Source organism: Dermacentor silvarum, chromosome 6, assembly GCF_013339745.2.
Source record: "Dermacentor silvarum isolate Dsil-2018 chromosome 6, BIME_Dsil_1.4, whole genome shotgun sequence".
Classification (NCBI taxonomy): Eukaryota; Metazoa; Arthropoda; class Arachnida; order Ixodida; family Ixodidae; genus Dermacentor; species Dermacentor silvarum.
Genome location: NC_051159.1, coordinates 169,692,747 through 169,720,673, shown reverse-complemented (window position 1 = coordinate 169,720,673; position 27,927 = coordinate 169,692,747). Strand labels below are relative to the sequence as shown.

The 27,927-nt window shown below is 45.0% G+C and overlaps 1 protein-coding gene across 1 annotated transcript; it reads right to left on the bottom strand.

Moving 5' to 3' along the window:
- Positions 1-10,781: 10,781 nt before the first annotated feature.
- On the bottom strand, positions 10,782-23,127 carry LOC119457042 (acetylcholinesterase-like). Its single transcript, XM_037718868.2, has 3 exons — positions 21,386-23,127; positions 13,164-13,313; positions 10,782-11,324 (listed from the first exon to the last, which is right to left on the bottom strand). The coding sequence occupies exons 1-3, from the start codon at positions 23,074-23,076 to the stop codon at positions 11,153-11,155; spliced, it is 2,013 nt and encodes a 670-aa protein (XP_037574796.2). The 5' UTR covers positions 23,077-23,127; the 3' UTR covers positions 10,782-11,152.
- Between the last annotated feature and the right edge of the window lie 4,800 nt (positions 23,128-27,927).

Here is a 27,927-nt window from a genome sequence, read left to right as displayed (position 1 = left end):
AACATTGTGAATACCAGCGAGTGATCAAAACTATATAATAACGGTGAGAACGACTTTCTTTTATTCGAAAACCATTTGAAGAGTGCTGGATATTTATTTCATTCGATTTATTTCTGTCACAATTCCACTCGTACGTATTCCAGTGGACTATACGCACCCCCCTGTGTGCAGGGGTGTGCACACCCAATGTCACAATTCGCACACCCTTAATGTCACAATAGAGGTATGCAAGAACGTGAAACGAAAAGCTTGGCAGAGACGCCATCTGTGCATCGATGTCTCAAATAACGGAGCATTGAAACGCACCCGTACGTCATGAGAGGTCGCTACCTGCAACAACTATACGCAGAAAGGTAGAAGCGTCGGCCGCGTCGGCGCCTTGGAGAGCTGCCAGACCTGCTCCGAAGTTCGTGGTTGGCTGTAGACGCATGGCGAAAACGCCCGATGGTCTACAGTGAATAAAATATTAAACTCTTCAATGCAAGCAGTCAACGTCCGGCCGTGGCGGCCGCATTTAGATGGGGGCGAAATGCAAAAATGCTCCTGTCCCATTCATTTGGGGGTACTTTAAAGATGCTCTGGTGGTCAAAATTAATCCGGAGCCCCCACTACGGCGTGCCTCATAATCAAATGTCTTGGTGTAGCTGAGGGCATTTGATTACACCAAGACATTACAAAGACACAGGGCACACTCATCAGACAAGCCCAGACGAACACCCTGCTCACTCCAGCACGGAAACACCTCCTTCAAGGCATAATTACTGAAGACCTCCTTCGCTGTAGCCACTGTGGTGCCTATCCTCCCAACACATCACATATCCTATGGCAATGCCATCCAAAACTACCCCCCCCCCCCCTACCCAAACCTTCATCCCTCCCACCTACCCCTTCCTCCGAGTGGCTGACCGCCGCAACCACCCTTCACGACCAACAATTCCTTGCGGACTTCATCGGCCTAGCGCTGAAGCACGCCGCAAGTGACGCCCTGGACTGAGGGCGTCGATGCATTTTTTTAATCGCAGAATAAAGTGATTTCTCTCTCTCTCTCTCTCTCTCATAATCAAATCGTGGTTTTGGAACGTAAAACCCCAGAATTCAATGAAATTCAATGCAGACCCGCATGGGCAGCCTGGCTTTTTTTTTTTTTTTTTGGTCTACTATGAGGAGGTGTACAGTCAACCACAAAAGTTTGCGGACCACGCGAGCGCGTGGCCAAGAGCCTCTTCGCGACACTTCCGCTACGTCACCAGCGATCGACAGCAGCGCTACGTTGAAGACGCATCCCTCCTTAAATCTATGGCCTGTCTATTTTCGCACTGTGCGCAAATATTTTCTACCTATCTCTTTCAACGTGACGCGCTCTTTGTTAGCCAGGGCTACTTGCTTATATTTTGAGAACAGAATATCAGTACAAGTAATCAGACAGCGTATTCTTCGGCTGTTATCAGTTTTATTTTCGCGTAGCCACGCTGTTTTTTTTTTTTTTTTTTTCGTGAGTGCGTGAGTGAGCGGTGAGGCAGCCATGGGACACAGATGCTTAGTCAGTAGGCAGAATTTTTCCGTTCCTCCCCCATCGCTAAGTGACAGTAGCGGCCGGGATTTGATCGCCTGCGCCCAGGTTTTGCTGCGCAAAGCCCGAACCACCGCGCTGCTATAGTGGTTACATTTAGAAAAATAAGAAATAATCGGGTGCGATGACTCTTTTTATAACCCTTTGCGACACGGCGTCCTCGTTTGGGGACTCGAACTTCGGAGGCGCGTCCCACGCCACGTGTTTCTTCAAATGACCTAAAACTCAGTGTGCACATTCGTGTCCGCTTCCTGATGGGACAACTAGCGGTCAGTTAACTTCATTGTCCTGCGTATTGCTGCAGATGATCACTTTGCTGGAGACACTACCATGTTAGACAATCGTTCGACGTGCCGCGTTCCAAGACCAACGTCAAGAGTATTTTTTTTCTCCGGTCGACACGAATACAACCGAAAAAGCAAGTGTGCATGCGTTTCGGGCCTAATAGTTGATTCTTTTTATGCAAGCATTGAAGCTGACGGATTTCAGAATAATTAGATAATGAGTTATACGCTAATTAATTTTTTTTACTGAAACTCGCACAAAACAGCACATTGATTCGTCTTCTTTCTTGGAATGTAATAGTGAGCGTCTTGAAATGATGCCATGCGCATTTGACGCATTTGCAGACAGTGCATCATAATTCGTGTCTGAAGGGGATGAATTTATTCACAAGACATTTACAGAAGTGTCATGAAACATAGGTCTCTCAATGATCTAGTAGGAAGTGAAATGTCCGCCGTTTTCTAGCACCTTATTGATGCGTGTGGGCATCGACTCGTACAAAGATTCAGTAATCTCCGGTCGACCGCGCAGGCTTTCCCATTCTTGTGCGATCGCTTGCCACAGCGTATCGGCCGTGCGGCCGCGGTTGGCTCGTGTGGACAGCCGTTTCTTCAACATGCCCCAGACATTTTCTATGGGATTCAAGTCGGCGCCACATGGAGGCCACTCAAGCTGGCAAACAGCATGTTCTTCTAGCAATGACTGGACGATACGTGCTTTATGGATCGGGCTGCGGTCATGTTGAAAAAAATAGCAGCCGTCGCTGAAGGGACCGTCCAGCGCATACGGAACGAGGTGTCTAGTGATGACGTCGCAGTACCGTGACGCAGTGAAGGGCCCTTCCAGACGCACAAGAGGACCAAGGCCATCTTTGCTGATTGCTCCCCACACGCTCACGGAACACCGTCCACTGGATAGAACACTCTGTGTGTAATTAGGCAGATATCTGCAAGAAATAGCATACAATTGGGTTCCAGCGGCGCGTCTAAAAATGTTGTGATTCCTCTTGCGTATGAACTTTATAATGCTGTTATAGAGTTGCAATAGATAACGTGCAAACATCATTAGATAGTACTGAAAGACCCACTGGCAGCTTTTAATTAGCTTCAGAGTAAGTAGTACTATGAAACAATCGTTAATGTTTTCAACATAATACCACTACAGAAAAATCTCGTAATGTCCAAAAGCTCATTTTACGTGAAACATGTTGTGATGCAGAATTAGCTTCGTGAATTAACTGCCAATACACTGTAAACACACCTGCAGTTTAGTGGACGCCAAACCCGCTTCCGTTGGTCCCAGCGCGTGGAAAAAGTTGACTCGTCGCTAAAGATGACATCGCCCCATTTCTCTGTTGTCCAATCTTTCATTGCTGTAGCGAACATGAGTCGTTCTTGTAGCTGGCCGTCTGAGAGGCAGGGCTTCTGTGCTGCTACGAAAGACTGCAGGCCAAGCTCACTCAGCCTTCTTCTTACAGTCTCAGACGATACCGTGAGCGAGAGCGCTTCTCGGATATCCTCTGCACTTTGAAAAGGATCAGCCACGATGACGGCCGTAATCAGGCGGTCCTCTTCCTCAGTCGTGGCCCTTGGACGCCCACTGCGCTCCATATCTGTGAATCTGTCATCGTCGCGGAAAGCTTGAATAATCCTATTCACGGCAGTCCGGCTCCTGTTGGTTCGGCGGCAGATTTCGCGCTGAGGTATTCCCTCTATAAATAAACGCACAATGTGCCTTCTTTCGTCAAGTGGAACACGCGGCGGCATCTTTCCAAATAGGCAATCACCACGTGGCCTGAAGCAAGTCTACTACGTTTTCAGCGACTGATGCGAAGATGCGCCTATGTGTGAAAGAAAATTTTCTATGCATCCGCTTTTTCTTTATTTTTGATGACAGTGAAACACCTCCCTACCCTTTCTCTCAAGACGCAGAAGCAGCAGCACTCATTGGACCAAGATGCTGCCAACCAAAGTGCGCCAGTAAACGTCGCGTAAAAAAATCGTCGCAGCGCTTCGTGAAACTTATCTACCCACTGGCACACCAGTCGACAAAGGTTGCACTGATTGCTCCGATACTGCTATCAAGCCAGATATGTGGCGGTCTTATCGCAGACAGCGCTCTGCGTCAACACAACGAACTAACAATGTCATGCACGGGAATAAAAAATTAACAGGCAGGCGAGTACCAAGAGGGCTCATATCCGGGAGAGCGCCCCTGTCGCCGCTAGGTGGCGTACCGCTAGGTGGCGCGGATAGGCAGTCTGGCACGCGCTCGCGTGGTCCGCAAACTTTTGTGGTTGACTGTACATATAGAGGGTAGCATGATTATGCAATCTGGAATAGTCGGCCTCGCTTTCGTTACGAGTGTAACACTCACCATAGGAGCATACCGTTGGCAGCAAAAACCCTGTTTGCATGTGCCAAAGAAAGAATTCGGATAAAAAAACGGCTCTCTTAAAATACATGAGCCCCGTTTCAGACCACACGAATTACATGCCATGAAATAGAGCCGTTAGTAAATCGGTTGCGACCTCTGTGCGGCGGATAGTTTGCCTCTCTTGCGTACACCCTGTATCGTGCAGACTACGCATGCGTCGCACGTATCAGCTGGAAATAATTGACAGCACGAATATTACGGCAACATGCGCATGTGAATGCCGATGACTATATATACCCTTGGTGTTTCCTGAATGAACGTGCTTTTCATTCTTGGATTCCGTCCTAACGATACACACCTGATGTCATTAACGCCTATATACCGTTGGTTTGAAGCATAAGATATTGCATGAAGGAGGTGGCCGTGTCAATCGGATCTACCCCCTCCCCCCACACATATATATATATATATATATATATATATATATATATATGCAGGCATTCAATTAATGTCCCCTCATGGGCTAATAACAATTCACGTTTAGTCTTTGTGCTTTGGGTGTCGCTCAATGTCATATATGTGACATTGAGCGACACCCAAAGCACAAAGACTAAACGTGAATTGTTATTAGCCCATGAGTGGACATTAATTGAATGCCTGCATTATTCCTTTCAATCCCCCTCCCAACGTGTAGGGTAGCAAACTGGACTAAGTCTGGTTAACCTCCCTTGTCTCTCTCGCTCTCTGAAATCTATTATTGCCATGAAACTGCACTTGGGGATTCTAATATTCCGCAGCAAGAACTCATCCGCAAGAGCCTCGCTGTAACCGTCAAGATATAAAATTCCAGAATGAAACCTAGGTGCCACAATATGTCAACATTACTGGTCATCGATAAAATCCTGCCACTAATATGTCACTAATACCTGTGATAGCTAAGGTGCCCTGAAAATATGGTCAGCACCCCTTGTACGTTTTAATTGAGATTGCCTCTTTCTTCTCGGATGAGGATGAGTCTTTTCACCCGAATGAGGCATGTATACGAAAAACCTTAGCGCATGCCCAACTGTATTTTTCACGAGGAGCGCAGAGCAGTATCGAATAGCGAAAAAAAATAAAACAAGAAAAGGGTGCATCCAATTGTGATCAGGCATTATGCAAAACAGACGCTTCGATGAATTGAAGCTTTATAAATAGCGTATTATGCTCTTGACCTTCACCGCCTATGTGGCTCATCATAGAAATCGCTTGACTGCCCCCGGGGCAGAAGTCTGGGTAAATATCTTGAAGTGCCACGTGCAACGGCAGGTGCTTTAGTAATTGCAGAGGTACGCCATTCCTCCTTTCGGGCACTGAGATTTGCGATGACGTCCCGCAATTACTTTCGCTTGGCAACACAGCGTGCAGATCGCCCACTTCTTCAGGCATTAAATCATAGAAACGTTGCACATGTGCACGTGAGAATACAACAAGGCCGAGGCATAGTCCCAAAGAATAAGTTTTGGCCAGCGAAAGCTAAGTATCTTCCATGACAAATATCCTTTCCATAGGTCTAAATTAAAGTGCCGGACATTCCTCGTAAACGTGACCTACCAAAAATAGCTGTAAAACAATTAACACTGTGCCATATTTATACTAAACCTACAGGCACCAAAGTTTCATTTGCACAGATGACTCGTGTTAAAATTAAAGATATACGTCCGATTTCTTCATAGCCTGTGCGAGAGAATAGAGAATGCTGAAATTATCAAAAGTTGCAACTTTTACGATAGCAGAACTTTACGCCATAATTTATTCCTTGACCTTCATACGCTCGAAATCACACATACTCAATGTGTCATCCTGAGCAACTCTCAAGCGTCTCGATTTAGCACTAAATCCACAAGCATGAACAAAAATGACCATGCTTTTGTATATGAAGTACAAAAGATATATATACCAAAGCGATAGACGGTCGTCATCGTCATCAGCCTATATCTTTGTCCCCTGCAGGACGAAGGCCTCTCCCTTTATTTCACGGGATTCCTCCCTGCGCACACACAGTTGCTGCCAGTTTAGCGATAAAAATGAGGCCTGCCAAATACCACTCACAAAGCGATGTATGCGCAAGCTTACGTCCAATGTCACTCCGAATGTTGAGAAATTGTTGGTTTAAAAACGGTGCTTAAAACTAAATTTCGACCCCCAAAAATCTAATAACAGAAAAGACAATTCAGTATTCCAGCGACGATTAGGGGTTCTGCCGTAAAAGTAATACAGAAATTACGTCTAGGTAATGCGTTCACAAAGAGTTTTTTACGTAGAATAGGCCGAGCCGAAAGCGCGATGTGCCCTTGCTTGGAATCAAAAGAAGATATTGAGCAGCTCTTGTGGCACTGCAGTATTCGTGCTCCGCATCAAAAAAAAAAAAAAAAAAAAAGTATTTTGCACGCTCTGTGCTGCTCAGCTCGGCCCCTCAAGACCAACTGTCGCCAGAGCCCAAGTGCTTCTGGCCGCCATCTAAGTGGGGTTTGCCCCCCCCCCCCCCCCAATCTGCCGGTTACATAAAATAAAAGCTATTTCTCTCTCTCTCTCTCTCTCTCTCTTGCGCGCTCTGGACAAAAGGCTGCTCTCGCTGGAAGAAATATTCGGGTCATATCCAACAATTCAACGACAACAGCGTGCAGTTATAGCGCCCTACAATAATTTTTTGAAGCGTCAAGAATTGCGAATAATTACTACAGCGATATAACACGCTCTGAATGAGTTTCTGCGAAGCGTCTCTTGATCTTTATCTTGTTGCAACCTATGGTGTACCATGTATTCATTGCATTGAAAACAGTACTTTTTTGAAATTTTACAATTTAACTGCAAGGAATTGGGGGGCTCTATAACCTTAACTGACATTACTTGCTGTGTAAATTCGGTGTGTTGGGACCTACAATGTGTCAATTTGAATTTTAAACGAAGTATGCGTTAGCGCGTTCTGACTTATATTAGCAGTTTATTTTATTATTCATTCTCGTTTGTTTGTGCGTTTATTTGAGTCGGCCAATCATTGTTATGTACAACTTGCCTGAGAGAGGAGGAGTGGCGGACGTCAATCGTGATGTAAAGCTCTCCTACACAACCTTCTGATTAAAAAAAAGGTTGATTAGATTTCTTCAGTAGAACAGGACAACAAATATATTACACTCAAAAGCCAATTTTCACTGATTACTGACATAAATTGGTTTATATGAGAAGGAACACAAAAATAGAGCAAATTGAACTTTATTGCCATGAAGTTGATTTGGGATGCTCCATATTTTGTATTTTGAGAGTATTAACCATTCCAATCAAGCACACTTCTCACTCCTACGATTTTAGTCGCAATTGTTGACTCTAGGAACAATAAAAAGCAAGCAGTTTTTTATAACGGTCACACTTCTAGCCACACTTATAGGTTCCTTATCACATATATTCATCGGGCATATTACGGCTACAATATCAAATCTTTCATAATGGCAATACTGCAACGCGATTATCTCCAAAGCTTTACAAATTCAGCAACCGCCCACTAATGAAAAAGATCAACATAGGGAGCATAGCACATTGTGCATAGCCCGGTTATTTTAGAAATTGCAGAAACAACTGCAATAAGTTCATGTGACATTGTCAAAAACAAACAGGAAAACCTATTAGTGGTCGGTCTTTGAAAAATAATGGCCACAGAAAAAGAAAACTTTTGTTATTATGCGCACATACGAGTCGCCTAATAACACTGAAAACTATGTTCTCGACTAAAAGACAAATAAATGAGCTGACTTCGAATATAAAAAAACCATCCACTAATAAAAAAGATCAACACAGGGAGCATAACACATTGTGCTGAGACCGGTTATTTTAGACATTGCAGAAAATCGCAGGGAGATCGCAGGGAGAGGCCGTCGTCCTGCATTGGACATAAATACAGGCTGCTGCTGCTGCTGATGATGATGATAAAAATACCATAGCCACATGCTCAGCGGAGCCGCACTGTAGATACTGAAAATGGCGGGGAGAAAAAGCTGTCGGGCCGTCCTGAGTTGTGCGGCGCGTTCATTCAGACATACCCTATTGGCGTAAATGCATTTTCAGAATTATTAGAACTACATAGCATTAAGCTATCACATATTCTTGCATTTGCATAAATATAATGATACTGAAAGAGATGGCTGCCAAGGAGCAGCTTTGCTTATATGCATTAAGTTTTCCTAAAGAATTACCAACCAGATTGGTTCTATCCTATTTAGGACAACAGAAGAGCATTCACTGAAGCGATTAAATTATTAACTTCTTCAATGTTAACGTAACAGTTCAGCTATGCAGGGTTATTGTTTTTTATAACCACCCTTTCGTAGTGTTCGTTCTTATCAAATAGCACAATTTTAGACTAATGCCAGGGACCTTTGTAAGAATGAAGAAATATATTAAGGTGAAAGGATTTTCCTTCTATTCTGCCCATTTCCTGTCATTCGCCCACCCGATAGGTGCACTGCTTTGCGAATGCCAGTGACATATGGTAAATAGAATGGAAATGAACCGAGTTGTTAATAAATAACGCCTCAGATTGTTCTCACTTGATATTACCGCTGTTAGTTTGGTCTGCTATAGTCACAAAACGGCCACGTTTTTTTAAAAATATATCCGCAGCACCACGAACGACAGTAAATTGTTATCCAAACAAGCTCGAGGTTCACAAGAAGATGGAGACTTAAAGTGATCACTAGGGGTCTAACAAAAAAAAAAAATATTAAAATCTGGGATTTCACGTGCCAGAACTAGACGTACTTATTATGAAGCATGGCGTTGTGAGGGACTCCGGATACATTTTACCACCTTGTGGTTTCTTAACGCGCACGCAAAACTCTAAGTACACGAGTGATTTTGCCTCCCGTCCATGTCGAAATGCGTACGTCATGGCCGGCACTTTGAGCTCAGCAACGCATTGCCATAACCACTGGGATACTGTGTCGGGTTGGTTGTATCAGGGATGCCTTAAGCTGTAGCCTGAGACTTCAGTCTTAGGCATCTCTTGTTCGACCGCTGTTAATAAGTAGATTGTTATGGAATTTTCCTTACTTCTTTCACAATCGCAATATGCTGAAGTTCTTAACAACGTAGGTACAGATGCTCTCAGGTGGTGACCTTATGTGGTCAAGATATCTGCCGAGCACGCAGGTGAACTCGCCTGAATACAAGGAAAGGGGCATTGCAGAGCTGATGAAAATTGGACCACAGGAAGGGGAACGCAATGCTGAAATGAAAACCACTCATAAAATGCAGTATATATATATATATATATATATATATATATATATACATAAAAGCTTATGATAACTTGCCTGTTTTTGTAAACATAAGCCATTTACTTAGATATTCTTTGAAGAAATAAAATCGTATGAATTGCTGTGTGAGCAGTGCGCACGCATGCAAATACGATTCAAACGCTGTAGCGCAATGAAGCTTTTTTGTCAAACATCTATTATTTGTTCTTTGCTAGAAATTTATAATTCTGTAGGACAGCTGAACAGCTTATTACTTACCTTTCACAGGCCTGATACCTTGATGGGGTTGCTTGTGCTTTCTCCTTTTATTTATTTCAGCAGAAACACTGTCTACAAGCGTGCTCTGAATGTTCTCGATCGTTGCTCTGAAGTTTAAGAACAGCTTTATCATAGCGGCCAAATTTATCCGCAGGCTGTCGAATTATGTACGAAGCGTAGCGGAGGAGAAACTAGATAAAGAGAAAAGACACCATCTCTTGAGTTTCAATTAGGAGCGCATGTGAGGCAGCGCGTTAAGAGTTGTCTTTGATTCGAGTTGTTTTTGTCGATGAAAATATTTTACCAAGAATGTAAAATTTCGGTTGAACTGCTCTTTAAAAACCAAGCGTTGAGCCTACATTGCGCGTCGAAAGGTTTGCATGTTTATAACAGGGCAAAGTTTCCGTTGAGTCTAGTGACATAGACCACACGACCTTTCTAACACGGACGTCGTGCTTATAGACAGGGCAGTTTTCATCCCCGTGGTACCCATTGCATTCGAGTGCTAATTAGGAAGCATTATTGACAAGTCGGTAAACTATTTTCTTGCGACAGTGCTTATTAAGTTCACCCAATAGTCGCGAAAAGTGATCTACATCATGGTCATGTAATTTGGCACTCATAATTTTTCTGCCTTCGCTGTTGTAAAGATCCTGGCGCACCGCAGTATCTCAGAGCGGGCTAATTGAACCAGATGTGCAGAGCTGCTTCTTGTGGTTGTTCTGAAGGTAAGGCGACGGAGGATTCGCCGGAGCAGAAGTATGTATTTGTGAAAATTAACAAAAAAGGAAAGCATAGTTTCCTTTTGAAGCCCACGAAGAACAAAGAATAAAATGAGATACTGTTCAAAAACTTACGAAAGAAAAAAAATTGTCATCCACCCGATTTCAGCCCGAAGCTGCAAAGGATACCCTTGGGGGTTTCTCAAAAGAAAGCTTTGCAGTTGCAAAAACATTATCCTGGGCAATATTTCTTTTTATAAACTTTCATCCATGTTGTGGGTTTCCGCAAAACTGATTTGTCATGGTCGAAAACCGTAAGCACGTTTTTTTTTTTAGCCTATGCCGGAGGAGCTTGAAGTAGTTTGTAATAAAGAACGATGACTGAAATATTTCCATTGCTTTATACAGTGTGTGAAGGCCAAAGTTCTTGGTTTACATCACTGTTCTCTTGGAGAAATAAATGAATCTTGAATCTTGAGGACCACGAAGGGATGAACGGTGATGACGACTATGGTGTTTTTTCAGCTGAGAGTCGAATTTGTGCTTGAATGTACCTGTCGGCTGTCATAAATAGCTGTAGAGGCTGCAATTATATTTTCGCCATAGTGCGTCGTGCCTGTAAAACAGCAAATAATCGACAGTTGCACCGAACCCTAGTCAACTTTCACATCAAAAGTTCTTTCGATGACCAGCACGAGCACGGCTATTAAAGACGTTACAGCTGGGGCCAGTGTTGACGCCCGGTCTTTCGCTGTCAGAGTGGGTGTCGGCGTTAAGGGACGTTTGGTCGGCTTCGTGCTCGGAGCCACTGTGGCTGTGTGTTCGCTGAAAGCAGAAAAAAAAATAAAAGATTAGAGGCGAATATTTTCTTTTGTTGTAGGATGCGTCTAATGTGCGTTTTGATGCTCTTTAAACAAAGGCGTGGGTTTGCTGAAGCCAAGTTTACAGGCTTCTCCTGCGAGGGATTGCGGCTTTAAATGGGAAAAATCTTTCTACCAACAGAGGGTTCCTTTAGGGACCGTTAAGCCCAGTTATCTTCTTTTTGCCTGTGGCAAGGAGGCATATTTTTGAATATCGTTTTAGAGGTATGCGAATAGCGTTATGTGAGACTGAACTGAATCGAACAGTACTAAAGAGGAAATGAATTGAATATCAAATACTTTTTGAACAGCCGTGAAATAATTGGCAACCTTTTTCACCAACAACAGAAAGAAATGTTGACATCTTATGTCATGGCACCGTTGAGCACCGGTGCAATTAGTCGGGGATGTATTTCCATTAGTTATTCCAGCAGTAGCATGCTTCTATCATTAGAAAGCATACATATAAAGCCCACTTTATCCAAAGGACAAACGGATCATTAGGAACAAATAAGCAGTTTGTTCCTACTCTCAGGACACTTAGGCATACGCGGTGACTCATTATCAGAATTAAGTTTTAAAAGGCACTTTGTGAGACCATTAGCATCTGCGTGTACCTTCTATAATAAATCAAATGCGTCTACTGTAGCATTAACCAGTGCAACAAAGTTGGATTGTTCCAATGATGATTTCATTGTGCTAATAAATGTATTCATACCTTATCCTAAGAAGCATAAGTGTGACATCGAAAAACAGTATTAAATAGTCCTATTGCCGAACGTCATGTCTTAGCGTCATTTGAGTGCTGCAGTGATCGCGGTTTCAGTGGAAATTTTAGCTACCTGACCTTCACTGCAGGCTCTATCCTACGAGGCTTCGCTTGCTCTTTATCTACTATGGCCATGGTAAAATTTATCGTATTTAGCATCAGCTTCATGTTTGATCGTGCATAGGCACCATGCAAAGTATTAAAAATACTAGAAAAATATTCGCAATTGCAAATGGCTATTCGATTCAAGGAATAAATCAAATAGGACAATGCTCGATTGGTTATTCGAAAGGCTTATTTGTTCACACTCCTTTAATATCAATGCTCAAGGTGTCGCAAACACGCTGTTTAATTTCGCCGACAAAAATTATAAAATAATCAGTATAGGATTTCCTGCTTCACATTACTATCTCTACGTGTCCATTCATTAACACAACAAGGTATCCAGCAGAATCTGTGGTCCGAAAAGTTTATATTAAGGGTACTTTTTATCACCGCTCTTTTCGAGGGCATGCTCTGACGCAATATTAGTTGTTGAGGTCATAGTTAAATAAATTCAAAACTCAGAAAAGAGCTCACAGCTGGTCAGTGGTAGCTCCAAGTGACTCAAGATGAAGCCACTGATGGTAATGCAAAGCACGGGGCTTCCAAAGGCCGTAGTCGCAAACACACACTCACACCTTTTGTTGGTACGATTTTTTGGAATAATTGTATTCTCTAAAAAGAGAAAGAGATAGACCTTCTTTACAGAATCTTTTCATTTCTATTTCTGTGCAGGTGCACTAAATATTTTTTATAGAAGCTTTAATTCTCTAGCATCTCTAGCAGTTTTGGGACTTTTAATCCGGCAAGTTCTCACAGTGTTTTTTTTTTTTGATCGACTTACGGCTTGTCATACCTTTTTGTGGCAAAACTGGTTAGCAACGGTCTTTTAGCTTAATGCTGCCGGCCGAAATGCCAGTGCAGCCATGTTTAAGGCTGATGCACACGAATCGAGCTTTGCTTGCTGCTGCGGGGAACAGTCGTTCTACTCACTCTCTGTACAGGATCGGCTTCCACATGGCGCAGCGTTTCCTCTTGTCATCTTGGAATGTTGTGTAGTTGTCTGGTTTTAAGAAAACGAGAGGATAGCTCCCTACGCCGTACCTCTTCCATGTTGCTCCAGGCTTGGGAACCATAGGTTTCCTGTAAGATGTGTATCATGGTCAGCATACTATTTTCACTTACTGTAACCCCTAAGATCATTAAGAATTTTTTGTTTTGCTCGTTTTTTTAATGATGCTGATAAATGTCGGTGGGGTACTTCTCTCCTACCGCCCACCTGGCTCCCCTATTACACAAGAAAAAAAATGCTAGGTGGGCACGTAGCGTACACTAAGAGTTTACAATAGCAGACAATTGCGTTAGATCGGGCGAAAAAAAATGTTTGCAGTTCTTCGGCCTATTGGTGCTAATGAAGAAAGCTAACGTTGATCAAGGGGGAATGACACTGTGGCATGGTAAGCTTGAGCACGTATTCTATAAGTATCAGACAAGTGATGTGACAGAACATTGCCTATCACGGGCAGCACGTAAGCAACCGAAGATGGTAGTCCGAAGTCCTTTCTGTAGGCTTCTCGTAGCTATCAGTAGAAACAACCTGCCTTTTGTTAATAAATTCATATTTGTGTACAATATGATTTATTTATGCTTTGCCGTATTGCCGTTGTGATTGTGAATACTAATTAACATGGATCACAACTAGGCTTGAGCTAGGGATTTGGATGTTTTATACAATATTTCCCGTGTACTCTTCCTATTTTGAATAAATTTGCATTTGAATTTGATTGAAGGTGGTAGTGGTTGCCGTGATGCAACAGGTGGTGCTAGAACCTGGCGTGCTTGATCTCCATTTGATCCACCGAGCAACTATCAGAAGTCGCCGCGAACATTTCCCCTATTGTGTGATACAAATGTTCAAGTTCTGTTGGCACGTTGATTCTTGGGAATTTACCTTTACCCATCTTCGATGGTGCTTACCACCGAAGCTGATTTCGACTTGGGCACATCCACCAAGTGGATATGACAACCGCTGTTATCACAGTGGTTGTCACATTATGTCCATGTCACTACACAGTCATACCTTTCAATATCCTAATGCTTTTAACTTCGGTGCCAACTATGTACCTTACCCAAGCCACAGTCGCGTAAGTAACAGCTCGGATAACGCTCCGCCAACTTCACGCCTAGAGTTTTGTCACAGAATGGGGTTTCTTACTGCGTGTCCTGCTTCGCCACCTGCACGTGCCACGTGAGCACGTGCACGCATGGGAGACGTACATATATGCCCGCGCTAGCAGTCAAGACCTCATCCGTGTTCGTGGAGTAGGATCCTGCACTCAATTTTATAACAATCGCCGCAGGCACTTCAGAACACATATCGCAGTGAATCTTTGCAGGAACCGAATAGGCCAGGTGGGAACCACGAAGACTGGATGACTAAGGCAAAAGGCTCGTAATTGGTTACTAAATGTGCAGTGAACGCTGGTAGAAAGAACGATCGCTACAGCTGCAGACTGGGAGAGCCTTCTTGCAGTTTCTTGCGGACTTCATGTAGACTGCAGACGTGAGGGATCTGTCTGAACTGCAGAACTGGGTAAAGATGTCATTTTGGAAATACTCGCTGGCCTTTAGTGGATTGCAGTCCGTAGACGGTGCTCTGGACGTATGCGTAAGAAGGATTTGCATAGGGACCTGCTCAGGTTTCCTTATTATTATTATTATTATTATTATTATTATTATTATTATTATTATTATTATTATTATTATTATTATTATTATTATTATTATTATTATTATTATTATTATTTCCAGTTTTTGAGTACTCCTCCATCGTTTGGGGCGGCACTTGTAGGTCGAATTGTGAACTTCTCGCAAATGTGCAGAAAAATTTCACATCCATATTTAAATATCGATTCTGTCATAAGCCAGTCTTCTGCATAGAACTAACCCAGACGCTCACATTACCTTCCCTCACCTGTAGGCGCAACAAATCGGATGTCCTTTTCTCCACAAATTGATGCATGAAAAATGTGCGGCTTGGACCTGCTTTGTAACATGCGCTTTTACGTTCCGCAGAAAAGCACTAAGGAGACAGCGCGCCTTTCAGCCTTCCGATTTTTGTAACCCTCTATCTAGAATGCAGGCGACATATAACGCCCACTCCGAGTGCCTGGATATCTCCATACCCTATTTTAATATTTACCTGAAAGGAGTTGCAGAGAAGTTCCAATAATTTAACAAAAAACTCTCAACTCTCGTGTGCTCCTTCATTCTGTGATTCTCTTCTGTTTCTCCACCTGTGCTTTGTACTCTCTTCGTGTACACATTTTAAGACCTGTTAAAATCTGTGTGGCGAAATTATTTACTATTCTTCCCTTTTTCTGTGTGCGCGCGTGTGTAGGTGTGTATGCGTGTGCGAGTGCGCACAGAAAATTATTGTGCCTTGTTTTGCCGAGTGCGCCAGCACCTAGACCCTCGAGGTTCTTCCTGGGCATTTTAACTTTTTCCGTACCGCACTCATTGGGCATCGTTAGGGCTCTATCGATGGTTCGAAACGCTTATTTCGAGACCTTCCGCGCCGCTCACGGATATACTGCGCTATCGGACGTGAAGGAGAACTATATTTTAGTTTTCTAAGCAGTTCGCTTTTTTCCTGCCAAGCGGTAATTTTAAACGCACTCCGAAGTTTCGCGATCGTCGAAACATAACGCAAAAATGTCCAGATCGGGACAGGGCGCACGCGCTTCAGGAGATCGCAGATATCGCGATTACACTGCCTCTGCGGCTGATCTTGTCGATACATCGAATAGCAGCGAGTCAGAGGACACTGACTTTTCGTTGGACTTTGAGTCTAAAAGTGACGACGACGCAAACCAGCCCAGAACATCGGCGGCCGCAGCCCGTCACGCCCAACTGTAGTGCTTGCAGTTAAACTTTAACGGGATAGCATTAAGGGCCCCGTGTCGCAGAAAATCCGGCATCGGCGTAAGCGCCGGCGTCGTTGGCGGAAATAATCATGCCCAACCATATCATCCCGAACCACCCGGACCGGGCAGGTCCTTCGCGTGGCGCGAGGCGTTAGTAAACAAAAAGTTGTCGCAGTTTCACCTGAAAGGCGAAGCATCAATTGCGATAGCAAAATTGTTGAGAGCTATACGGAGTAATGATATTAGCTTTATCAGCTGTATAAACTTGGACATGCAGCAGCACCGGCAACACGCAGAACTGTTGTCGACGCCGTCGGCGTTTTGCCCGCGTTCGCTCAAAATGCGTGCGGCGTTGGTGACTGTTGCCGGAGCCTCTGATACAAATAGGCAGTGCCGCAGCTAAACGTCACCTCCCTTCCCTCCCCCTCCCCCACGGCCTCTCGCGCGTCGGAAGAAGGCGCGTTTGCTCTACATATATGGTGATTGTAAAGGAGGAAAGAGACGCCTACTTCTGCAGCCCTTAAGCGAGCACGGCGCAGAACGCGCGTTTGTTCTCCGCCGTGCGTTCACTCCCCGTGAAAGCGCGCGCCCCTCGCGCCCTTTCACTCGCACATACAGCGTTCGGCGCGCGGCGACGATTTCATCTCCATTGACGTCATACGGAACCTCACGGCGACGGCGACGGCGACGACGACGACGACGGCGACGCTTTTGATCTGCTTTTGAGTGTCCATATAACTGTTATCGCAATAAAATTGAATTTCTCAATGTAAAATCCGTGAGAAAAATCGTAAAGCATGGCTTAACCACAACCTACAGACTTGCTAGCGTCGCATTGTAATTTGAATATACGAGAAAAAAGCTTGATAAGCTGCCAGGAATCTCTGAATGCTATCGCGTTCCACTTTTAAAGGTGAAGCGTAAGCGTCCTCCAAATTTTATTGCGATGGCAATTATATGGACACTTCAAGCGGATTTCTACCGTCGGCGTCGCCGTCGCCGTCGTCGCCGTCGCCGTCGCCGTGATGTTCCGTATAACGTCCAAGGGTGATAAAATCGTCGCCGCGCGCCGTATGCGCGAGTGAAAGCGCGCGGGGGACACACGCTATCACGGAGAACGACCGCACGGCGGAAAGCAAACGCGACTTCAGTCGCGCGAAATGCCGTGGGGGTATGGGAGGAAGGGAGGGAGGGAGGCGGGGCGCGCTGTGCTGCGGCACCAAATGCGTATCTTGCAACCGAGCGCAAGGGGAACTGGCCACTCATAAAGTCCCTATATAAGAAAAGTACTGCCATCTACTCTTTCCTCCGCCGCCTCCTCTCCTCAAGCGCTTACTTTTTTCTTTACTTTTTGCTTGCGAAAGCCAAGTCGACGGTGGCGCACCTAGAAAGTCCACGCTGAAGCTTTCAGGCCGGGCACGCGCCACCGCCGGCGACTGCGGCTGCGCAGAGGACTTTCAACATGACTCTGAGGCGGAAAAAAAGAAAATATAAACAATGAAAAGCGCGCGCTATCATCGTCCAATCGGAGATACAGGAGAGAGTGAAGCGGCGTTTATCAAAGGATGGCGGTACTTTTCTTATATAGGGACTTTAGCCACTCAATCTCCCACGCGAAAGGAGGAAAGCGGAAAGGCATCGCGGGAGGGAGGGGAGGAACAGCTTCTACTCTGCCAACAACAATGCGCTTGTACTTTACCCGGCTGCGGTGGTCGCCCGCACCGTCTCTTAAAAGCGATCTCCACACGGCTCTGACCTTTGTATGCGCTGTGCATTCGCCGCTCAGTTTCCGTTGAAGCGATAGACCGCACGAACCTTCGCTCGCTGCGGCGGCTGCGCTTGCTGCCAGCGTTCTGACAGTGGTTGTCTTCGGTCATATATAGAGTGCGATCTATTCATGTTTGCTTGCGCGCGCTGACACCACGCTTGTTAATTCAGTTAGTAAGCGAATGTGTCCAAGTTTACGCAGCCGATGAAACTACTATCCCTACTCCGAATAGCTCTCTACTAATTTGCTATCGCAATTGATGCTTCGCCTTTCGGGCGAAACTGCGACATTTTTTTGTAGTGGAATACTTGTCGAATGAAAAATTTCGATTTTTTCGGAGATAGTGCCTAATACACGGCAATACATTTTGTATATATAATAATTTTCGTAACATTTCTTTCGTAGTAGAGACAAGCGTGGGTATACATTGTTCAATTATATCGCACAATCTTGATTTTAACAATTTATCTTTTTTATGACATGCATCTCGTTAATAAAAATGTTATTCATAAAAAGGGCATTCATTTTGCTTTCTGTTTATGTATTACATTAAATATTGAGTGCAGTTGTTCCTTCAGAAAAAAAATCTGCCGTAACATACAAAAAACGCCTATTTTCCCCATGGTAGGAAGAGTTATTAAAAACTTTTGATTGAATAATTTATTATTGTTAGCGTTATTATTGTTATTATTAACTGCATGTTAAATGATACATTGGGACCCCAGCAATCGCCGGCTAATCCTTTGCTCCTAGCTTCAGGAAGATGATGTTACAGGTACGTACGCTGTCATAACAGAATAATCAAATAGAAACAGCTAGCGCAAAACAGGGGTAATTGGAGATCGCAGGGAGAGGCCTTCGTCTTGCAGTGGACATAAGTATAGGCTGATGATTATGAATGAAAACTACAAACGATGAAAGTACAATGTCCCAAAGGAGAAGGAGGGCAAAGAGGGAAAGGCAGCAGGTTTATTATCAGTGTAAGAAACAGCTGGCTAGCCGGCCTTAAATCTGCACATAGTTCACAAAGAGCTCAAACGTACGCATTTCGAATCATAGCAGGCCATCCTATCGCACAATGCCCACCCTTTGCCCAAGGAGCTTCCACGGGGCGCGCAAGTCCTGGTGCATAACGCCAGGACGGGCGCAGCACTCACCGAAGACGTCCTGACTAAGTGGCGCGCGTACGCCGCGTCAAGGAAGACGCGAGGTCATCAGAGGCAACGCTTCGACAACGAGGAGGAGGAAGAGACGGAGGCGAACGTTATGTCAACACCAGGGACGTGCAGTACGTGCGACGCCGGTGCTAGACCGACAGTCAGGCATCTATTGTGGGACTGTCCTCGGTCTCGCGACAGTAAGAGAGAAACACAAGGGACGCGGCATTACCTCACTGGAGGCATGGACCACGCCGCCCCCTCAGGCCGATGCCCGGCCAACTATCAACTCTTTATGGGAGTTTGTGCGCGAGGCCGGCTTGACCGGCAGGTTATGAATGTGTGTGTTTTTTTTTTCTTTTTTTTTTCTTGTGAATTCCGTCATTGACCCTTACCCCTGCTTAGGCCACTGAGCCATCCTTTTCATTAAAGTTCATTCTTTCTCTCTCCAATCATAGCATGTGCATGTACTCAATGCGTACAGTCTGAAAAGCCATGAGTATAGTTCAAATAATTATCTTGTAAAACGCCATAGACAGAGGTGCATATACTCAACATGCTAGTAAAAAGTATTCATTTTCTTCCTCTGCACAAACGTTTCCGTAGGCAGGAAGAGAAGGCCTGAAATCAACGCATTAAACAATACTTACTTATTGGAAACAATCTAAAGGCACGTCTTGCTAACTTTTCGGGTGCGCGAAAAGAATTAGACGAAAGTTAGTGGGCCTGAAGCACCCATACTAAGGGCTACAAGGTATACGCGTAAACTAACAGTTTGCGTGGAGAGGTGCTTTTGCTTTATTATTCGTCGCTTAGTGCACTCCCTCTCTAGATGAGCCATGTGCCTCTCTTCTAAGAAAATGGTCTTTTATTGCATTTAACCTAACGCGAAGTCGTTTAGATTTCACTGGCTTGCTGTTCAGTCTTTCCTCCAAACGGGATGATGTCTGTTGCAGAAACATTAGAATTAGATTTTGCAATAACGAAATAGTCTAAGACAGCCTTATTTTTATGTCACGTGCAGAAATTTGTAACGTATACAACTATACTATAGCGCCCCTGTAGTGGCCGAGAGAGCACAACAGGCGTTGCAACGTCATTTCATGCAGTCAGCGAACTGTAATAGGCGCGGAACTAGACCCCAATAGCCTATCCAAAGGTCACACTTGCAGCAGTACTCGCTTTAAACGCCAGTGTTCTTTTCCAAAGGTTTACAAATTCGAAGATTGGGAGCGGAAATTGGCAAGCTTTACGCAAAAGTAAGCGATTTGTAACAAATATACTCCGCTAAGTTAAAGTGGACCATCGATAGTTCAATGGCTGCCCTTTCATTTCCTCCAAAAAGCGCGTCCTTAATGTTCAGAGCTTTTCAGTGTCGCGGTTGTCAAAACTGACTCAAAATATAATGTAAGTATATTGACACGTGCATCAACCGCTAAGGAACGCCTACCCAAGGGATGGTCCAATCGTCTTACACTCGCGGATGTAATGCTGTGGGAAAGGGAATATGTTTTCGCTTGTTCGATTTCAGTATGATCTTATGTTTTTTTTTTTTTTTGTAGTGTCCGTTAATGGGAGTTTACTGATCGTTCGCACGTAGCGATTTGTCTGTGCTTATGTCATTCCCGGAATTTCGAATTTTAGAATCTTGAGAACACTAGTGCACGCATTGTTAATTGCTGCGCGCCTACAAGAGGGACACAAAAAGTTAACGAACAAGCTTTCAGGTCTTTTGCAGCGCTATTGCAGGTAGCGGCACGTACCTTAGTGGCAGCGCTCGCAAAATGAGCGTAAATTTTCAGAATATTCCTGTTTGAGAGAAACAGAATGACCTGTTTTATTTCACTGTTGAATGGGTTTTACGATAATGTCAACAATAATCACTGCTTTGCTATGTCGCCTTTGAAAGTCGGTAATACGCACTTATTCCGCAAATCATCCACAAAAATAATTCTCACAGCCCAATATGTATTTTACTATCAATATCGAATATTACACAGGCAAACCTCCTCGCTCATTTCGAAGTTGCCATAAGTAGCGGCTCAGTTTGACAGTGCAATGAGACGGGTTTATAAATTATTCTATGCTTATGGGAACAACGCTTTATTTCAAATTATTTCTCGAAAGAAAAGCAGCAATAAATTACGACACCCACCGATAAGCCTATAAGCTTTGTCACTCGCATAACGTCGCTGTAGTAGGTCTAGCTATGTCTGGCATAATTCAATTTTTCACCATACTTGAGCTCGCACTTACATAAACATATAACCTAATGTTTATATCAGCTTTTTTACGAAAATAACAGAGCTTTCAGGTGCATGTCCTTAAATGTAGGCGCTATCTTGAGGAAATTGGCCAACTTACCCTGTTTTAATGAACGAACCCCAAGCACCAACGACTTCTTTCATGAACGCCTCATCTTTCGGTGTGTAGTTCTTGGATGCCATGAGGTCTTTGATGTCTTTACCCATTGCGTCGATATACCGGCTCTGGTCATTGATGAATGGCAGAGATCCCATGGTGTAAAATAGGTCCTCTCCATGCGCCACACCCATCCACTCGTCGTAGAAACTGTACGCAGGTCGGTGGCCGAAGAGGTACCTGTACGTCTTGACTCCCCGTTGCGAAGCGCTGTCCGCGAAAAATTGCACCGGGCAGTCGAACACAGCGTCGCCTAGCATTTTAGAAAGAGTATCCTGAACCTCAGTGAAACTGTGCTCTTTATCGTCGGCGCCGAAGTAAGCCCGCACAATCTCCTTTGACTTCGAGACAGGAATGTTCAAGGTCTGAGCCATGATTATGATGCTGAGCATGCGGTACTGAGACTTCATCATACCCAGAAGCTCGCGGAACGCCTCCTGCAACACTCCCAGGAACATTGTAGCCTCGTTCAAAGTGGTTCCCAGCAGCAGTTCTCCGATGCCCATGTTCATCCAAGACTGTGGCGTTAGGATGGAAAGCGGCAAGAAGTCATCCCTGTCTATAGGCGCAAACATGCGCTGCACGATATCAAACTTATCGACAGTGTTTATTATAAAACTTGAATCTAAACGACGCAGGCAGGCGAGAACGTTGCTTAGCTGCTCCTTGAGTGCCTTTTTCGAGTCGTAGCAGCCCAGGGCACCGGCCGCGTTTATGAACTTCCCCTCTCCTCTGAAGTATAGTGTTGCTATCATGGACAAGGGAGCTCCGCTTTGCATAATAGCCCTTTTGAAGAGTCCCTTGCTGTGAGGAGACACTACATGAAGTCCCACGGATGTAGATCCAGCGCTCTGACCTCCCAATGTGACATCATTGGGGTCACCACCAAAGCTCGCTATATTTCTCTGTACCCACTTGAGCACCATGTTTTGATCCCAAAGGCCCATGTTCCCCGGTATCTCCGGAATTTCTAGGGAAAGAAAGCCGTTGATTCCTACTCGGTAATTGAAAGTCACTACAATAACGTCGGTGAGGGCCACGAAGTTTGCGGGATCGTAGACGAGAAGGGCTGAGTCACCCCACTGAAAACCACCTCCATGAATGAACACATATACAGGGAATTTTCGCTTGCACGTTGTGCGTGGCTCGGCGCATGGCGACGCTGGTTTCCAAACGTTGACGTACAAGCAGTCCTCCGACGCGTTGGTGTAATCCAGGGTCAGCGTAGGTATCAGTGGACATGGTAGTTGCTTGCACGCCTTCGGCTTGCTTGTGGCATTGTACACTCCTTTCCAGGGAGAAACTGGTCGTGGCTTTTGAAAACGAAGGTCACCCACTGGCGCTTCAGCGTACGGTATGCCCATGTACGCGTCAACCCGCCTGTCACCGATTGACAAGCGGATTCCCGCCAAGAGTCCGGAGTCGACATGGATAACCGGAGGAACGTTTTCACTGTACACTGTGGCAGGACCGAAAAAAAATCCGACGAAGAAGGCACAAGTCGCCGCATTCGTGATGCTTCGAGTGGAGTCACGGGCCAGAAGTGGCGAGGAAGGCATTTCCTTTTCTGCGCGTGTAATCGCGTGACTGTTTACAACAGACACATAGAAAGACGCGACATAGCTATTACACATACAAGGGTGTTGTGGATGCCGTTTCGCAGCGACTAGCCTTCTTTAATATCCTAGAAACTCCTCCCGAGGAGGAAAGGTACAAGTTTTATCGCCGTCGGGCACTTTCACTCTTGCTGTCTGCGCTTCGCATGACATTGAAAGGATCACCGAGAAGTGTTTACTATGTGCTTGGTTAATCGCAAGCTATTTCAGTTCGTGCAATGAAAACTGGATGGCTCCGGGAGTGCTAAAGGAAAACCGCAGAGCCCTTGAACAGATCTTGATGGCATTCAACTGTTTTCGTTTAAGCGCCAATGCTGTAGCGCCGGCGGGGTGACGTAAACGTGTTATCGTTTACTCATGTACACTTTGGCGGAAGTTTGCAGCCGTGCTCTACACAGATTTTTTCTAGGCAGCCGAAAGCATACACTTTTGCAGAACTTACAGCAGTTCGACACTAACCGAGGTAACCAATATGAATAAAACTGTTGAGCACAAAGAAATTGGAGAAATAAAAAAAAAAACGTTTTGCAATACATTAGTGAACAATATACCATAAACAAGGTACAGATGCCCATTGCTGAGACAACAGTATCACTTTCTGTGTGTTCTTTACATAGCTTTCTTTAAAGCCGAAAACCTGAGAGCCACTTGATTAGCTCTGACAAACAAGGATGTTTGTATATAGATGCCCCGTCGTGTACCAGTGAAAAGTTCAGCGCCGGCATTTTCCACGTCTTTCTCAGTTCTCTATGTCTTTAGTTCTTTAGTTGTTACTTTCATTTCATTACTTTATTTTCTTCTTCTTCAGTTCGCTCGAATTTGACCGATTACAACGCTAGTGAGGATCCTTACGTCAGTGTTTATGCTGCATAGGGCTGTTTTTGCTGCAAGGACGGAAAAACCAAATAGACAGGACAAAATAGAGCGCCCTGAACCAGTTAAGGTCGACGATTGTAGAACCATGTAGGTCAAGATAATTCTTTATAAACGTTTTTAAGGCTCCAGAACTCCGTTCGAGATACCTACGTTTAAAGAAGCGTAGGAATCACCAGAAGAAGCAAAACCCCGTAGTCAAAATTTTATCAAAATTCGTTCGCTCCCAAAAAAGCATAACCTTTAAAGCACGTTAGGTCACATGAAGAAGAAAAGTGGCGCTTCATAAAGCTACAGTTGACTGTTCGGAATAAAAGAAATTTGCCGCCTCGACAAAGCTTCCTACTTTAAATCTGTTACTCAATATTCGTGGCTGAATTTAGACCTAACAAGACAATTATAAAAAAATGTGGAGTTTAACATCCCTAAATTGCCCAATCGGTTATGAGGGACGCAGTAGTGGAGAACTCCAGATTAATTTTAACCACCAAGGTTTCTTTGTTAACCTGCACCCAATGGTATACGTTATACTCAAGTTATATTCCAGCTGGTCAAGGCAATAGTATTGACGCCGCCGTGGTGTCTGGCGCCGTAATGACTGTCACCGTCACAATGACTGCTCCTAAACTAATCAACTCAGAACGTCTGAAACGAAAAACAATCAAGCAATTAAATTTATTCATTTAATATCTTTGTCCTTCAAGGATCGAATGCTTTGGAGCGATCTTGAAAGCGATCTGCGTTGGGGGCAGAGTCTAGGTGCACCGACGGCTCATACCTTTGAGCATGCTGTGTTCTTGCCGTTCAGTCTGCGTTGAAGCGATGCACAGTGCGAAGGTCACTTCGTTCACTGCCGCCGCGCTTCCTCGCGCCAGCGTTTTGACAGCGAGTGCCCATGGTAATCGGGTATGATGCGTTCATGTTTGTCTGCTGACACCATGCTTGTTTATTTAGTTAGCGAATGTTTACAAGTTCATGTGGTTGAGAAAACTACTATCCTTACCGTCGCATAGCTATCTACTAATTTGCTATTGCAATCGGTGCTTCGCCTTTCGGGCGAAACTGCAACTTATTTTACTTGATCGTAGACCGCAATTACATCTCGAATAAGTTACCTCATCAAACGAATTTAAATTAAATTAAATTATGGGGTTTTACGTGCCAAAACCAGTTCTGATTATGAGGCATGCCGTAGTGGAGGACTCCGGAAATTTGGACCACCTGGGGTTCTTTAACGTGCACCTAAATCTAAGTACACGGGTGTTTTCGCATTTCGCCCCCATCGAAATGCGGCCGCCGTGGCCGGGATTCGATCCCGCGACCTCGTGCTCAGCAGCCCAACACCATAGCCACTGAGCAACCACGGCGGGTCATCAAACGAATTGTCAGCGCAATTTGGCTTGTACATATTTGTCTTCAATCGTGCTCTCCAGAGGCGGAACGGTTCAGAACATTTGTATAGATTTTTAACACGAGAGCGTTTTATCCCGGGTTCCACGACTGATTTCCGGCAACGGATTTAACGGAGGTGATGTCACTGCATTGTGACACTAACGAGCGCCGACAGGGAGCGCTTCGGTAGTCACAGCACAGCGGAGGGTCCAACGCGGTGTAGCCATAGAATAAACAACCAAGCACAGCCTCGTGCATAGTTTCATACAATCATTACACAATAAAAAAAATATTGTTCGATAGCAGGATTCGAACACAAGAACTCTGGAAGAGAAGCCCGATGTTGAAACCATTACGCCACAGATTAACGCCTTGACACGCGACATAAAAATTTGAAGGACACTTTGTGAATTCCAAAGTGTGTTCGGCGAAAGCCTGTGGCCAGTCGACTGACTATGCCACGTCTGGTACTATGCCATGTCTGGTATCGGGGGAATACACATTCTTGGGGCGTTTCTCCAAACCACTTGCCGTGGAATCATCACCGGGCCGCTAGGAAGCCATCCGACTAACTCGACTGCTGCAACGAGACGTCTGCCGAAGGAACGTAGCCGCGCGCGCCGCTGTGCCATCACGTGATTGCCGAGAGAGTGTAAGGGGGAGAGGCCACAGCTGTGGCGGCGCAACTGTTGCTATGCGCCGCTGTGCCATCACGTGATTGCTGAGAGAGTGTGAGGGGGAGAGGCCACAGCTGGCACCGTTCCAGGGCACGGACGGACGGACGGTCGGACGCCGCGAGTATGCGCCATTAAGGGCTTTCGCCTTAAAACATCCTTGTGAACTTATCACGGGCAAACCAGTCTATTGAGACGCTTGGCGTGTTTCGATTTGGCCACCTCGCCAAGCTGAACCGTTTGTAATTAGAAGCGAATGTGCGTATTCACGGCGTCTTCTGCACTTCGAAAAGTATACATTGCTCGGAAATTTAGGACAATGAAGGCAAATGAAGCGCAATAAACAAAGTCACAAGAGCATCTAAATCCACAAGCACAAAGATCAGACATCCATATACTTCTCAATCATTGCCATGGAGGCTGAACGATTGCAACGCCAGTGTATGTGGCCTCGTGCAGGCAGTTACCGCACGTAGTTTGGCCATATAGGTGTTCTGTTGTTTGGATTTCGTGTCGGATTAGCCTATGGTGCCTCCTCGCGCACGGATTGCGGCTTCAACGTGCATCGCCTCTGCTTCGCTTGCGATGGCACCACCTAAGACAACTGCTGCGCTAAGCGGCGCTGAAAGGCAACGACGTCACCGGACGAATGTGGTAGTGGTGGAAAAACATTTAATCAGAAAAGTACAGAGAGTTACACTACAGAAGCACTTGGGTGGTCTCCCTATTCTGGAAGGCCACTGGAAATGATCGCATCTCGCTTTGCTATGGCGAGAGACACCCCAACGTGAAGCAGAACGCCTTAGAGCGTTCGCGGCGCACGGTGCGTACTCTGCCACTCGCATTCCTGTCGCGTCGCAGCTCGACTGGCTGCCGTAGCCACTACGGAGCCGGACCAGAATGGTCGCACCTTATCCGAAGCCACTCGCCAGCAGGACAGCGCTCGCCAACAGGACGTCGAGTGCTAAGCAAGCCTGCAACATGGTCACCGGCCCGCAAATCGTGCACCTTTCGCCGCAGCGGAGCGTGAGTTCACGAAGCAAACATTCAACAGCTTCTGTGAAGACATGTTTCACTTTCGTGTTCTGCCGATTCCTATGAAAGAGGGATCAACCACATTTTTTTTTTCACTAGAAATGGGTGTGTAACTCGCATTGTCACAGATGGCTAACGTCGGCAAATAGAAAATCCATCGACATGCTAACATATCCATGCGATTGGCGCCAGTTTTACACAGCTAGCTGGATTGTTTACTTTCTTTGCGCGCACTCTAAGAACAAATCGCACACTTACATTTTCGGTTGCGAGAGTAACGTGTTGTTCGTGCACTTAATTTATTAACATTATACTGACCACCCTCCCTACCGCCTTTTCTTTTTATTCCAATACCCACTACGATGAATAGCGTCGCTGATAAACACAAAATATTTCGATAACATTCTTCGGTCATCTCATTTGCCTGCGTAGGGTTGGGATGTGTCTATTACGCGAGCGCAGTTATTACCCATATCAGCGTGGTAACTCTGAGGAACTGTTTGCAGGAAACATTTAGAAGCGGATTGAAGATCTTGGGCAAATCTGTTCCACATCACGAATGGTGGAACACTGCAAAAGACATGGACGTAAGGAAGGAAGATAATGCGTAAGCGAAGTGTTTAGTCAGTGCCTGTGCGTGTCTTCGGTCTATGTCTTTCGCAGTGCTTTACCACTCGGGATTTTAGGATCCGCAAAAGTGTAATCTCATTCATGATTTTCTTGCTCCCTGGGCATTTCTGCGCTACCACTCGCTATTAACACAATAACTAACCTTATGATAGGTGACGAAATATTAAGTGACGAAATATTAAGGCTGTCTCAAATATGTGTAATCAGATTTCTTGAGCCTTGAAAGACCACGTTCCAATGTTTATGACAATTATGCCAGTAAAAA